Source organism: Nomascus leucogenys, chromosome 2 (genome assembly GCF_006542625.1).
Source record: "Nomascus leucogenys isolate Asia chromosome 2, Asia_NLE_v1, whole genome shotgun sequence".
NCBI lineage: Eukaryota > Metazoa > Chordata > Mammalia > Primates > Hylobatidae > Nomascus > Nomascus leucogenys.
This window is the reverse complement of record NC_044382.1, coordinates 75479602-75495033: the sequence shown is the minus strand read 5'-3', so window position 1 is coordinate 75495033 and position 15432 is coordinate 75479602. Positions and strand designations below refer to the sequence as shown.

At 50.5% G+C, this 15432-nt stretch overlaps 1 protein-coding gene across 2 annotated transcripts; it reads right to left on the bottom strand.

Annotated features, from left to right (window-relative positions):
* Positions 1-3401: 3401 nt before the first annotated feature.
* ZNF785 (zinc finger protein 785) lies at positions 3402-9622 on the bottom strand. Of its 2 annotated transcripts, XM_030798314.1 has the most exons (4): positions 9231-9622; positions 8947-9075; positions 6315-7247; positions 3402-3640 (listed from the first exon to the last, which is right to left on the bottom strand). In XM_030798314.1, exons 1-3 carry the CDS (start codon positions 9433-9435, stop codon positions 6364-6366), a joined length of 1218 nt encoding a protein of 405 aa, XP_030654174.1. In that variant the 5' UTR covers positions 9436-9622; the 3' UTR covers positions 3402-3640; positions 6315-6363. The 2 variants fall into 2 exon arrangements, with proteins under 2 accessions (XP_030654174.1, XP_003282412.2); XM_003282364.4 differs by lacking the exon at positions 3402-3640 and having other exon boundaries at positions 4483-7247.
* Between the last annotated feature and the right edge of the window lie 5810 nt (positions 9623-15432).

The following is a 15432-nucleotide window of genomic DNA, read 5'->3' as shown; positions in this document are numbered from 1 at the left end:
CAAGTGATCTATACTCCCACTTCCACCTCCTGAGTAGCTAAGACTACAGGTGAGTGGCTATTTGGATTCTCCTTTTAAACAGAGTAGCAACTTGAACCAAAAATACTTTTGTTTCTTCAGATCCTATGTTGTAAATCATTTCTGTTTGAACTAAGTATGCAGAAGACTTAAGAAGATGAAGCTGAACAATAACAATCTTAACTAAACAGATTGAAAGAAACATTTTTTTTTTTTTGAGATGGAGTCTCACTCTGTCGCCAGGCTGAAGTGCAGTAGCGTGATCTCGGCTCACTGCAACCGCCAACTCCCTAGTTCAAGTGATTCTCTTGCCTCAGCTTCCTGAGTAGCTGGGATTACAGGCACGTGCCACCACACCCAGCTAGTTTTTGTATTTTTAGCAGAGACAGGGTTTCGCCATATTGGCCAGGATGCTCTTAATCTCCTGACCTCGTGATCCTCCTGCCTTGGCCTCCCAAAGTGCTGGGATTACAGACATGAGCCACTGCACCCGGCCTGTTTTTTGTTTTTTTTTTTAATTTTTTTTTTGCACACAAAACAATAAACATTTTCTAAAAATACATACAAACAAAAAGATGCGTATCAAACATTATTAGGAAGGTTGCACATGGGAACTTGGGGAATAGAAATGGGGGGTGGGAATTAAAATAAATGAGAGAGGGACTTTATATGGATCAGTGATAATAACTCAATCCTCTGTTTGACAAAGAAGAAGGAGAAGGAAGAGGAAGAAAAAGAAAGTGGGATAAAGGATCAGAAAGAGAGGAAAATAGAAAAAATTAGAGTATGACTCCAGGGTAGACCTGTTTTGTTGTCACTGAGTTGGTTGGTTGGTTTGTCTGTTGTATTTTTCATGTTTCACCATGTTGGCCAGACTGGTCTCCAACTCCTAGCCTGAAGTGATCAACCCGCCTCGCCCCCCAGAGTGCCGGGACCACAGGCGTGAGCCACCACGTCCAGCCCCCACATTGCTTCTGGCCTCCGTGGTAGACCTCTCAGACGGGGCGGCCGGGCAGAGGCGCTCCTCACTTCCCGGACGGGGCGGCCGGGCAGAGTCGCTCCTCACTTCTTCCCGGACGGGGCGGCCGGGCAGAGGCGCTCCTCACTTCCCAGACGATGGGTGGCTGGGCAGAGGCGCTCCTCACTTCCCAGGCGATGGGTGGCCGGGCAGAGGCGCTCCTCACTTCCCGGACGGGGCGGCCGGGCAGAGGCGCTCCTCACTTCTTCCCAGACGGGGCGGCCGGGCAGAGGCGCTCCTCACTTCCCAGACGGGGCAGCCGGGCAGAGGCGCTCCTCACTTCCCAGACGATGGGTGGCCGGGCAGAGGCGCTCCTCACTTCCCAGACGGGGCGGCCGGGCAGAGGCGCTCCTCACTTCTTCCCAGACGGGGCGGCCGGGCAGAGGCGCTCCTCACTTCCCAGACTATGGGTGGCCGGGCAGAGGCGCTCCTCACTTCCCAGACGGGGCGGCCGGGCAGAGGTTTTTTTTTTTTTAGACAGAGTCTCACTCTGTGGCCAAGGCTGGAGTGCAGTGGTACAATCTCGGCTTACTGCAACCTCTGCCTCCCAAGTTCAAGCAATTCTCGTGCCTCAGCCTCCCAAGTGGCTGAGAACACCACAACCTGCTAATTTTTGTATTTTTAGTAGAGATGGGGTTTTGCCATGTTGGCCAGGCTGGTCTCAAACTCCTGGCTTCAAGTGATCCACCGTCCTCGGCCTCCCAAAGTGCTGGGATTACAGGTATGAGCCATAGCGCCAGGCCTGAAACAAGCTTTCAAGTAAGACTAAAACTGTTCCATCTCAAGTAGCTGATGAGTTGTTTTTCCTGCCATTCATTATAAAAATACAAAAATTGGCCAGGCACAGTGGCTAACACCTGTAATCCTACCACTTTGGGAGGCTCAGATAGACAGATCACTTGAGCCCATGAGTTCAAGACCAGCCTGGGCAAAACCCCATCTGTACAAAGACAAAAATTAGCCAGGCATAGTGGCATGTGCCTGTAGTCCCAGTTACTCAATAGGCTGAGATGAGAAAGAGAAACACCTGAGCCCAGGAGGTCGAGGCTGCAGTGAGCCGTGACTGTGCCACTACATTCCAGCCTAGGCTATAGTGAGACCCTGTCTCAAGAAATAACAACAAAATGCTCTTGCTTTCAAATTATTTTATTGCCCATCAAATTGTAAATGTTTCTTCAAGACTCTTGATCAGATTATTAGAAGTCACAAAACATACAGGAGATGACCGGGCTTCAATAGACTTGTCAATAACAGAGTACAACTGAACTTTAAGTGGGAGCTGAAGTTTCTTTCTTTCTTTTTTTGAGACAGAGTTCCGCTCTTGTTGCCCAGGCTGGAGTGCAATGGCATGATCTTGGCTCACTGCAACCTCCGCCTCCCAGGGTCAAACGATTCTCCTGCCTCGGCCGCCCGAGTAGCTGGGATTACAGGCATGTGCCACCATGCCTGGCTAATTTTGTATTTCTTTTTTTTAGTAGAGACAGGGTTTCTCCATGTTAGTCAGGCTGGTCTCAAACTCCTGACCTCAGGTGATCTGCCCACCTTGGCCTACCAAAGTGCTGGGATTACAGGCGTGAGCCACCGCGCCTGGCTCTTTTTATTTAATAGTGTCTTGCTCTGTTACTCAGACTGAAGTGGCGCCATCATAGCTTACTATAGCCTCAAACTCCTGGGCTCAAGCTGTCCTCCTTCTTCAGCCTCTTCCACCATGCTCGGCTAATTTTTAAAATTTTTAGTAGAAATGAGGCCTTGCTGTTTTCCAGGCTCGTTTCAAACTCCCAAACTCATGCAATCCTCCTGCCTCAGCCTCCCAAAGTGCTGGGATTACAGGTGTGTAATCAGCTAACAGCTGAAGTTTCTTGCATAAAACTCAGCTGTATGCTGAAGTGTTTAGAAGTGAAATGTAATGATGTCTGCAACTTACTTTGAAATACATTAATAAAATGGATAAGTGAATGGATAGAGGGATAGATAGGCAGATTGACATGTGTAAAACAAATAGAGAAAAATGTTATTTGTAGAATATAGGTGATGCTAAAGACCACACAGCCAGTGGAGACTGAGCCAAGCTAGGAATCCAGGTCTACCAATTCAGGACAGGCTATGTGGTGAAGTAAAGATAACACCCAGTTCCCAGTTTCTGTTTCTGTTTTTGTTTTGAGACAGAGTCCTGCTTTGTAGCCCAGGTTGGAGTGCAATGGAGTGATCTCAGCTTACTGCAACCTCTGTCTCCCAGGCTCAAGTCATCCTCTTGCCTCAGCCTCCTGAGTAGCTGGGACTACAGGCATGTGCCACCACGCCTGGCTAATTTTTTGGTAGAGATGGGGTTTCACTATATTGCCCAGCTGGTCTCAAACTCCTGACCTCAAGTGATTAACCAGCCTCAGCCTCGCAAAATGCTGGGATCACAGGTGTGAGCCACCGCGCCCGGCCCCAGTTCCCATTAATAATTATCTTGGAACCCAAGGATTCAAAGAAGCAGTCTTTTCAGAGAGATATTTGAGTCACTGATCACCAGTCCTGGAATGCAGAAATGCTTAGTCCCACCTACCTCTTTTGTTCATTCCTTCAAAAGTTTCCTCTTCAAAACTAGGGCTAGCAGATCTAAATGGGCCAGAAAGAATTCTCTTAACTGTTGTTTTTTGTTTTGTTTTGTTTTTTGAGACTGGAGTCTTGCTCTGTTGCCCAGGCTGGAGTGCAGTGGCGCAATCTTGGCTCACTGCAAGCTCCGCCTCCTGGGTTCACGCCATTCTCCTGCCTCAGCCTCCCCAGTAGCTGGGACTACAGGTGCCCGCCACCACACCCGGCTAATTTTTTGTATTTTTAGTAGAGATGGGATTTCACCCTGTGAGCCAGGATGGTCTTGATCTCCTGACCTCGTGATCCGCCCTCCTCGGCCTCCCAAAGTGCTGGGATTACAGGCATGAGCCACCACACCAGGCCTTTTTTTTTTTTTTTTTTTTTTTTTTTTTTTGAGATAGAGTCTTGTTCTGTTGCCCAGGCTGGAGTGCAATGGCGCTATGTTGGCTCACTGCAACCTCCACCTCCTGGGTTCAAGCCATTCTTCTGCCTCAGCCTCCCAAGAAGCTGGGATTACAGGTGCATGCCACCACGCCCGGCTAGTTTTTTTTTTTTTTTTTTGAGACAGAGTCTCACTCTGTCACCCGGACTGGAGTGCAGTGGCACGATCTCAGCTCACTGCAAGCTCTGCCTCCCGGGTTCACACCGTTCTCCTGCCTCAGCCTCCCAAGTAGCTGGGACTACAGGCGCCCGTTACCACGCCTGGCTAATTTTTTTGTATTTTTAGTAGAGATGGGGGGTTTCACCATGTTAGCCAGGATAGTCTCGATCTTCTGACCTCCTGATCTGCCTGCCTCGGCTTCCCAAAGTGCTGGGATTACAGGTGTGAGCCACCATGCCTGGCCGTTTTTTTGTTTGTTTGTTTGTTTTGGTATTTTTAGTAGAGATGGGGTTTCACCATATTGGCCAGGCTGGTCTTGAACTCTTCACCTTAAGTGATCCACCCTCCTCAGCCTCCCAAACTGCTAGGATTACAGGCGTGAGCCACCGCACCCGCCCTTCTTAACTGTTGACATACAAGCATTACAGTAAAAATTAGACTGGAAAGACTATGCCTTGATTTCAACTTTAATCACAATTAATTTATTCTTTCTTTTTTTAAAAAAAAATGTAATCCCAGCACTTTGGGAGGCCAAGTCGGGTGGATAACCTGAGGTCAGGAATTGGAGACCAGCCTGGCCAACATGGTGAAACCTGTCTCTAGTAAAAATACAATTAGCCAGGCATGGTGGTGGGTGCCTGTAATCCCAGCTACTCAAGAGGCTGGGGCAGGAGAATTGCTTGAACCTGGGAGGTGGAGGTTGCAGTGAGCCAAGATCATGCCATTGCACTCCAGCCTGGGCAACAAGAGCGAAACTCCATCTCAAAAAAAAAAAGAGGCCGGGTGCAGTGACTCACGCCCGTAATCCCAGCACTTTGGGAGGCCGAGGCGGGAGGATCACGAGGTCAGGAGATCGAGACCATCCTGGCTAACACGGTGAAACCCCCGTCTCTACTAAAAATACAAAAAATTAGGCGTGGTGGCGGGTGCTTTTAATTCCAGCTACTCAGGAGGCTGAAGCAGGAGAATGGCGTGAACCCGGGAGGTGGAGCTTGCAGTGAGCGTAGTTTGGGCCACTGCACTCCAGCCTGGGCGACAGACAGACTCTGTCTCAAAAAAAAAAAAAAAGAATCCTCCCTCCAGCATTATATTATATCTCCAGCTACTGTGGCCCAAGAATATATCTTTATCAAAAAATACAAAATCCAGGGAACATGCAAATATCTGAAGAAGAAAAAAACACTGCAATCACTAATGCATACAGTGAAGAGTTGGCCCAGTTCCACAGTCCATTAGGTTTGATAGTTTGTGCACTTGCTGAATGAGAGTGGGGCGGGAGAGTTCCCCACCTGAGGCCACTGTCCTCTCTATGGCCACCTCTAGGTCTTCAAGACCAAGGAACATCTACACTCCAGGTGTCTCCTTGCCAGATGTTTCACCTGCATTGGTAAAAGGCAGAATCCTCGGCAGGGGTCGGTGGCTCACACTTATAATCCCAGCACTTTGGGAGGCCGAGGCGGCTGGATCACGAGGTCAGGAATTCAAGACCAGCCTGGCCAAGATGGCGGAATCCCGTCTCTACTAACAGTACAAAAATTAGCTGGGCCTGGTGGCGCATGCCAGCTACTCGGAAGGCTGAGGCAGAGAATTGCTTGAACCCAGGAGGCAGAGGTTGTAGTGAGCCGAGATCACGCCACTGCACTCCAGCCTGGGCGACAGAGCATGACTCCATCTCAAAAAAAAAAAAAAAAAGAATCCTGGGATGAGCTCCCCCCGCCACCCGCCGAGGGACAGGCCTGAGGTATCCCCTCTATTCTAGGGGGTCCAGAGTGGGTGCAGGCTCCTTTAATAGGCACCGGAATGTAGGGGACCCCATCTCATTAGTAGGAGAGATACAGGCCAAAAAGTAGAGAGCTACAAGGGAGAGAACAATCATGAAGGAAAAGCCAGTTAGGTGAATGGTTTTCAGTGAAGGATGGGACATGGAACACGTGTGCTGGAGCTTCAGAAAATGGGGTCAACCCCCAGGCAACTTTTCAGATTCCTGCCTCCTTCTCCCTACAGCCCTCTGTGCCCCTACCTCTGCTTTTTTCCTAAGGCAGAACTTTGTTTTCCTCAAACGCCCACTTCCTTTCCTTATCCCCCAAATGCACAAACCTTGCCTCTTCCTCTCTAGGGAAACGCTGACCAGTTTGTGTGAACGCCATCACCCACACTCTTGAAATATATCTGGAAAGTGCCGGAAGTGAACTGGGGGATCCTTGCCTCCCAAAACAGGGACGGGCTCTGAACGCCCCACCACGGCCTGCTGCCACGCGCGCCTCTCGCTGCAGGAGCGGTGGATCCACCGATGGGCTTCCAGGGCGGTCTTGCGCTTGAAGCCTTCCCCACACTGCGCGCAGGGGAAGGGCCGGCTGTCGGAGTGAATGCGCCGGTGACTGAGGAGGAGGGAAGAGTAGGTGAAGCGGCGGCCGCAGTCAGGACAGGGGTAGGGCTTCTCGCCGGTGCGTGTGCGCCTGTGGATGGCCAGCAGGGAGGTGTAGGCGAAACGGAGGCTGCAATCGGGGCAGCTGTAGGGCTTCTCGCCCGTGTGCTTGCGCTGGTGGATGGCCAGCAGGTAGGGGTAAATGAAGCGACTCTTGCAGTCTGAGCACGCGTAAGGCTTCTCCCCGGTGTGAGCCCGCCTGTGGATAGCCAAGGAACCCCTCTGGCGGAAGCGGCGCCCGCAGTCGGGGCAGGGGTAGGGCTTCTCGCCGGTGTGGATGAACTGATGCTGGTGCAGGTACCTGCGCTGGGAGAAACGCGCCCGACACTGGCCGCAGGAGAAGGGTCGCTCCCCGGAGTGGACCCGCTGGTGGCTGGCCAGGAGGGAAGGGTAGCTGAAGTTGCGGCCACAGTCTGGGCAAGAGTGGGGCTGTCTTCGGGTCAGAGTGTCCTTGAGCCAGGGATTCATGGGGCTCTGCCTAGGGTTGCATAGCTCTGGGCAGGCGGCGCTGGGCCACCACTCCTTGACAGCCACTTCATGCGCCACCTCTTTTTGTTTTGGACACTTCTTCAGCCTTTCCTTCTCCTCATTCCCATCCCTGGATCCTGAAACAGGGAAGATGATAAAATCAGAAACTCATCCCTGGATCCTGAGACAGGGAAGATGATAAAATCAAAACCAGCATATTCCGGTACCGTGTCCTGCCTTGGAAGGCAGCAGGAATGGTTCAGAATATGGCCCCCAGGGAGCACGGCTTAATGATAGGGGCCTCATGAAGCCCTGAAAGCCAGCCTGGAGTAAAAGCAAATGCCATGGTCTGCAGGTTAACACAGGAATGCCCAGAGCACTGGAGACAATGAAACAGGAGTCAGGCCGGGTGCCATGGCTCACACCTGTAATCCAAGCACTTCAGGAGGCCAAGGTGGGAGGATCGCTTGAGGCCAGAAATTCAAGGGACAGTGAGCTGTGATCGGGCCACTGCACTCCAGCCTGGGCAACTCTCTAATAAAAAAAAAAAAAAAAAATGCTGGGCGTGGTGGCCCACGCCTGTAATCCCAGCACCACTCAGAGGCTGGGGTGGGCAGATCACCTGAGGTCAGGAGTTCGAGACCTGCCTGGCCAACATGGGGAAATCCCGTCTGTACTAAATTATAAAAATTAGCCAGGTGAGGTGGCGGGCGCCTGTAATCCCAGCTACTTGGGAGGCTGAGGCAGGAGAATCCCTGGAACCGGGGAGGTGGAGGTTGCAGTGAGCCAACATCGTGCCACTGCACTCCAGCATGGGCGACACAGCAAGACTCAGTCTCAAAAAAATAAAAAAAGAAAGAGGAGTGAACAATATTGAACACTTAACTCTGTGTCAGGCTTTGAGGACACAGTGATGGTCCCAGTCCTCATGACTTACCATCCTGAACCTGTTTATGATCCCTTTACAAAACAGCCATTCAATGACCCTCTTTGTTACCAACTCAAATTCTTTTGGCACCTTTCCTCTCTGCTCTTACCATCACCAAAAAATCTTACCATCACCAAAAAATCTACACTTGCTGGCAGGGCACGGTGGCTCACTGTAATCCTAGCACTTTGGGAGGCCGAGGCAGGTGGATCACGAGATCAGGAGTTCAAGACCAGCCTGGCCAAGATGGTGAAAGCCCGTCTCTACTAAAACTACAAAAATTAGCCGGGCATGATGGCAGGTACCTGTAATCCCAGCTACTCAGGAGGCTGAGGCAGGAGAATCGCTTGAGCCTGGGAGGCAGAGGTTGCAGTGAGCCTAGACCATGCCACTGTACTCCAGCCTGGGCAACAGAGCGAGACTCTGTCTCAAAAAATAAGTCTACACTTGGACTGCCTCACTAGGTTCCACGGGAAGACCTTCTGGGAACAAGCATTTATTCTGGTATCAGGGCTGTAGGAAAAACATTTCATCTTCATTTAAAAATCTAATTAATGGTGTTATTTACTACACGTGGTTCACATCATTAATATCCAAGAGGAACATCTGTCTTCATTTTATCCCACAACAAAAATCAAATTACAGGTTTCCCCTTTCCCTTGACCTCCTAGGAAGCTCAAGCTCTATTTTGCATTAAACTGAGGTTTTCCAGTATGGTTAATGGGTTCCATAGATCCCAATTTCGCTGTTCCATCAGGCCATTTTGCAGTGAGATAAGGACGTTTCTGGGGTAAGGTGCAGGGAGACAGGATGGGACTTTGGAGGGGGCAGCCTGCGCTGAGGATGTGAGTTGGGGGCGGGGGTTGGGGCTTCTCCAGGGCTACCTACTGGGGTTTCAAATGAAGTACCTGCTTCCTGTCCTTGGCCCCTGCTGAAAGCTGCAGAGCTCTCACGGTAGGGATCCTGGGCCTCCGGGCTCCACGCCTCCACTTCTCCTTCCATCCACGAGATAAAAGCGGGTTTGGGACCTGAAAATCCTGCGAAGGAGAAACAATAGGCTCGGCTGAGCGCACGGGAGGGGAGGATGAGGCTGCTCCCTCGGCGCCCCGCTTCCAGCCCACTAGCCTCTGGGGACACCGATCACCGCTTCCCACCGACGACTGGGGGTCCCGGCCTGAGCGCCCGGCCTCACCCAGCGCGCCCAGGTGGCCGAAGGTCTCCCGCATCACGTCCCGGTACAGGGCCCTCTGTGCTGGCCGCAGGCAGCCCCACTCCTCGGGAGAGAAGTCCACGGCCACGTCCGCGAAGCTCACGGCGCCCAGCCTGCTTTCCCTCGTCCTCCGGGGCCCGGCCTCCCCGGGTACGTGGGCCGGGCGCGGCGCCAGGGGCGGCCCCATGGGAAACCTTTTGTGCCTGGCAAAGGGAGGCTTTCGGGAAAGGTAGAGATGCTGGCGCTTTCCTGCCTTTCCTCAGACAAGTCCGTAAGGGACTCCTGCCCTTAACCAAGATGGAACCTTCCTGGAGTCAACACCCCTCGCCTTTCCTCGCTGCCCTTACACACCACGAGGGAAACCAGCGGGAAGCGTGGCCCCGCAACACCACCAACCGATAGATGGCGTACGTTGATTGGACAGTGCCGGGAGGCCAGGAGAAGAAGGAAGGCTGTGATTGGGCTTTCTGGAGCGGCCTGTTTGAAAGGCTGAGGGTGAAGGAACGACAGATCCGAAAATAGCCGGAGCTGAGGGGCCTCAGGGTCTACCCTGACTCGCTTTTCCCGGACGGCCTCCTAGGAGAGAGGCTGTGGCCAGCTGACGCGACTTCCTTCTGCTACTGAGGTGAGAAGCCTCAGGGCAGATGCGGATGTCCAGGGCTTCGAGGTGAATAAAGGTGAAGCGCAAAGCCTTAGGCGGCGTTGCACTGAGTGGGTGAGGGACTGCGGATCCCAGCTCTGAGCTCTGGGTACTCCTGGCAGGGCCAGCCTGAGGGTCTCCGGGAACAGGATCCTACCCAGGATCTAATTTGACCTTTGCCCCGGGGTCACAGATATCTTTCCTTTTAGAGATGCAGAAGGCTAGGCGCAGAGCCCGGATTCAAAGTCAGCTCCTGGCCGGGCGCGATGGAGCGCGCCGATGGTCCCAGCTCCTCGGGGGTCTGAGGCAGGAAGATCGCCTGTAAGTCGGGAGATGGAGGCTGCTGTGAGTCGAGATCGCGCCCCTGCACTCCAGGCTGGCGACAGAGCGGGGCGCCCATCTCTGAAAACAAACAAAAGTCATCTTCTCGCTTCCGGGTTCGGTTAAGGGCTTAGGGTAAGGCTCTGCACAAAGGACTATTATAATAGATATGAATTTATAGTGTTGTAGTAATTTTTTTTTTTTTTTTTGAGACGGAGTCTTGCTCTGTCTCCCAGGCTGGAGTGCAGTGGTGCGATCTCGGCTCACTGCAAGCTCCGCCTCCCAGGTTCACGCCATTCTCCTGCCTCAGCCTCCCAAGTAGCTGGGACTACAGGCGCCCGCCACCACGCCTGGCTAATTTTTTGTATTTTTAGTAGAGACAGGGCTTCACCGTGTTAGCCAGGATGGTCTTGATCTCATGACCTCGTGATCTGCCCACCTGGGCCTCTCAAAGTGCTGGGATTACAGGCGTGAGCCACCACGTCCGGATGTGTTGTAGTAATGTTTAATACCATCTGAGTCCTGTCTCAATCAGAAAACCTGTGTTCAAATTACAGCTGATACTTGGGTAATAAAACTGGGAAACGAATCGGATAATCTCTTAAGACCGTTTTTCGCCGGGCATGGTGGCTCACGCCTGTAATCCCAGCACTTGGGAGGCTGAGGCAGGTGGATCACGAGGTCAGGAGATCGAGATCATCCTGGCTAACACGGTGAAACCGCGTCTCTACTAAAAATACAAAAAATTAGCCGGACGTGGTGGCAGGTGCCTGTAGTCCCGGCTACTTGGGAGGCTGAGGCAGGAGAATGGCGTGAACCTGGGAGGCAGAGCTTGCAGTGAGCTGAGATTGCGCCACTGCATTCAAGCCTGGGTGACAGAGAGAGACTCTGTCTCAAAAAAAAAAAAACAAAAAAAAAAACGTTTTTCAGCCCTTTCCAACCCAGTATTCATAGAAACAGAAGAGGAACGTTCTAGATGTATAACAAAAAGCTGCCCATCCCCAAAGTGAAACCACTCTGAAGACATCACTTTAAAATTCATGTGAATTCGGCCGGGTGTGGAGGCTCACGCCTGTAATCCCAGCACTTTGGGAGGCTGAAGTGTGTGGATCACTTAAAGTCAGTAGTTCGAGACCAGGCAACATGGTGAAACCCCATCTCTACTAAAACAGAAAAATTAGCCAGGTGTGGTAGTGCACCCCTGTAATTCCAGCTACTTGGGGGGCTGAGGCATGAGAATCACTTGAACCCAGGAGACGGAGCTTGCAGTGAGCTGCAGTCACGCCACTGCACTCCATACTGGGTGACAGAGTGAGACTCTGTCTCGAAAAAAAGAAAATATGTGAATTCAGTTGGGTGTAGTGGCTCAGGCCTCAGGCCTGTAATCCCAGCACTTTGGGAGGCCGAGGTGGGAGGATCACGAGGCCAGGAGTTCGAGACCTGACTGAACAACATAGCAAGACCTCGTCTCTAAAAAAATAAATAAAAAATAAAAACTCGTGTGAATTTGCATTCTATTTTATAATATAACCAAATGAATCTTGGCCTTCACACCATCTTCTTGGAAACCTCTGCACCATGAGAGCCGAGTGGAGGAAGCGAATGTGCAGGCTGAAGCGCAAAAGAAGAAAGATGAGGCAGAGGTCCAAGTAAACCACAAGCTTATGCACCCATGGAGGCTATAGCAGCAGAAACGTGGAATCCAGAGGCTGGGGATGCTGGTACAGTTATTGGGCTGCATGCTACTGTCTAGAGCTTGTTTCAATGCATCTAGAACTTCATCTCCATCTGGTCGCCAAGACCACCTCTGAGACTCACCTTGCTCATAACCAAAACTGCATGTTGGTCCTTTGCTCCGGACCTGTGATATTCTGGACTATTTCTGTGTTCTCTGGTGGCCGAGTGTAACAACCATATAATAAATCACCTCTTCTGCTGTCTTAGCTGAATATATATAACCAAATTCAAAAGAATATATAGTCAAAAGCAAGTTTCTCAAGTGTTATCCTCTTTTACACTACTGGTGGAGTGTGAATTGGTGCAGCCACTTTTGAAAACTGGCAGTACCTACTAAAGCTGAATAGATGACATACCCAGTGATTCCACTCGTAGGTGTATACCCAACAGATATGCATACATATGTTTACTCAAAGACATTTACTCAAATGTTCTCAACACTTATAATGGGTAAAAACTAGGCCGGATGCAGTGGCTCATGCCTGTAATCCCGGCACTTTGGGAGGCCGAGGTCAGCGGATCACCTGAGGTCAGGAATTTGAAATCAGCCTGGCCAACATGGCAAAACCCCATCTAAAAATACAAAAATTATCTGGGCGAGGTGGCAGGCGCCTGTAGTCCCGGCTACTCAGGAGGCTGAGGCAGGAGAATCACTTGAACCCAGGAGGTGGAGGTTGCAGAGAGCCGAGATCACACCACTGCACTCTAGCCTGGGTGACAGAGCAAGACTCCATCTCAAAGAAAAAAAAAAGATTCCATTTCTATAGTTTTTCTTTTTAAAAGATTCTGCAAGTATGCTAGGCTGGTGGCTGAGGCCTGTAATATCAGCTCTTTGGGAGGCTGAGGCTGGATGATCACTTGAGCTTAAGAATTTGAGACCAGCCTGGGCAATACAGTGAGACACCATCTCTACAAAAACAATTTTTTTAATAAGCTAGGCATGGCTTATTAAAAGTGCACACAGGTGGTGTGCACTTGTGGTCCCAGCTACTCAGGAGGCTGAGATGGGAGAACTGCTTGAGCCCCAGAGGTCAAGGCTGCAGTAAGCCATGATCATCATGCCACTGCACTCCAGCCTGGGCAACAGAGCTAGACCTTGTCTCTAAAATTAAAAAAACATATGTATAAAAACAGACAAACTACGGCCGGGCACGGTGGCTTATGCCTGTAATCTCAGAACTTTGGGAGGCCAACGTGAGTGGATCATGAGGTCAGGGATTCGAGACCAGCCTGGCCAAGATGGTGAAATCCCATCTCTAGTAAAAATACAAAAAATTAGTGGGGTGTGATGGCGGGCGCCTGTAATCCCAGCTACTCGGGCAGCTGAGGCAGAGAATTGCTTGAACCCAGGAGGTGGAGGTTGCAGTGAGCCGAGATCGCGCCACTGCACTCCAGCCTGAGCAAGACTCCATCTCAAAAACAAAACAAAACAAAACAACAACAACAACAACAAAAATGGCAAACTTAATCCATGCTATTAAAAATCAGAGCCAGGTACAATAATAGATGCTTCTAGGATGCTGATCATATTCTCTTTCTTTCTTTTTTAGATGAAATCTCCCTGTGTCACCCAGATTGGAGTGCAGCAGTGCAGTCTCAGGTCACTGCAACCTCCACCTCCCGGGTTCAGGAGATTCTCGTGCCTCAACCTCTGGAGTACCTGGGATTACAGGCAGGTGCCACCATGCCTGGCTAAGTTTTTTGTATTTTTAGTAGAGACGGGGTCTCACATGTTGCCGAGGCTGGTCTTGAACTCCTGGCCTCCTGTGATCCACCGGCCTCGACCTCCCAAAATTCTGGGATTACAGGCATGAGAATTGCTTGAGCCTGGGAGGCAGAGGTTGCAGTGAGCCAAGATCGTGCCACTGCACTCCAGCCTGGGTAACAGAGTGAGACTCTGTCTCAAAAAAAAAAAAAAAAAGTTCACATCCCAGTAATTTGCATATCATAGTAAAAAGTAATCTCTTGGGTCTCATTTTTCACTGTGTTTAGCGCAGTACCATAAACCTTAAATAACACCATAGGACCCATACAAAGTGCCACTAGTGATGCTGGAAGTGCTTCCAAGAAGCAAAGTCATGACATTTCAAGAAAAAGTTGAATTGCTTGGTATGTACCATAGATTGAGGTCTGCAGCTGCAGTTGCCCACCATTTCCAGATAAATTGATCCAGTATAAAAACCACTGTATCGGCTTGTAGTCCCAGCTACTCGGGAGGCTGAGGCAGAAGAATGGCGTGAACCTGGGAGGCGGAGCTTGCAGTGAGCCGAGATCGCGCCACTGCACTCCAGCCTGGGCGAGAGAGCGAGACTCTATCTCAAAAACAAAACAAAACAAAACAAAACAAACCACTGTAGCTGGGCGCAGTGGCTCACACCTGTAATCCCAGCACTTTGGGAGGCCGAGGCTGTGGATCACCTGAGGTTTTCCAGTATGGTTAATCGGTTCCATAGATCCCCTGTAATTCCAGCTACTAGAGAGGGTGAGGCAGGAGAATCGCTTGAACCCAGGAGGCAGAGGCTGCGGTGAGCCGAGATCGCGCCATGGGACTGGGCAACAAAAGTGAAACTCCATCTAAAAAAAAAAAAAAGGCACAAAGGACATTTAGTAGTAAGGAAGAGAGGCAAGCACCAGGACTTACAACAGGAAGGGATAAGCTAACTCCACTGTTTTGTGCAGATGCCGTCAGGTTTATGATCAGTACTTCCCTTATCTATAAAGGTGCTTATCCTTGAGCCTTGAAGGGAAAAGAGAAATATTAGCTTGCAGTCTTCTGGGTGTACAACAAAAAAGGCCTGAACAACAATAACATTTTTCTGGATGGGGTACATCTGTGCTTTATCCCTGAAGTCAAGAAGTACCTGGCCAGTAAAGGCCTGCCTTTCTCCATCCCCCTTTACCATCTTATTTTATTTTATTTTTATTTATTTTGTTTGTTTATTTATTTATTTATTTTTGAGATGGAGTCTCACTCTGTCACCAGGCTGGAGTGCAGTGGTGCAATCTCCGCTCACTGCAACCTCCACCTCCCGGGTTCAAGCGATTCTCGTGCCTCAGCCTCCCGAGTAGCTGGGACTAGAGACATGCACCACCACGCCCAGCTAATTTTTGTGCTTTTAGTAGAGACAGGGTTTCAGCATGTTGGCCACGATAGTCTCAATCTCTTGACCTCGTGATACACCTGCCTCAGCCTCCCAAAGTGCTGAGATTACAGGCGTGAGCCACAGCACCCGGCCTTATTTATTTATTTATTTATTTATTTATTTATTTATTTATTTATTTTGAGACAGAGTCTCGTTTTGTTGCCCAGGCTGGAGTGCAGTGGTGCAATCTCAGCTCACTGCAACCTCTGCCTCTGGGGATTCAGACAATTCTCCTGCCTCAGTCTCCCAAGTAGCTGGGACTACAAGCACACACCACCATGCCCAGCTAATTTTTGTATTTTTATTCGAGACGAGGTTTCACCATATTGGCCAGGCTGGTCTC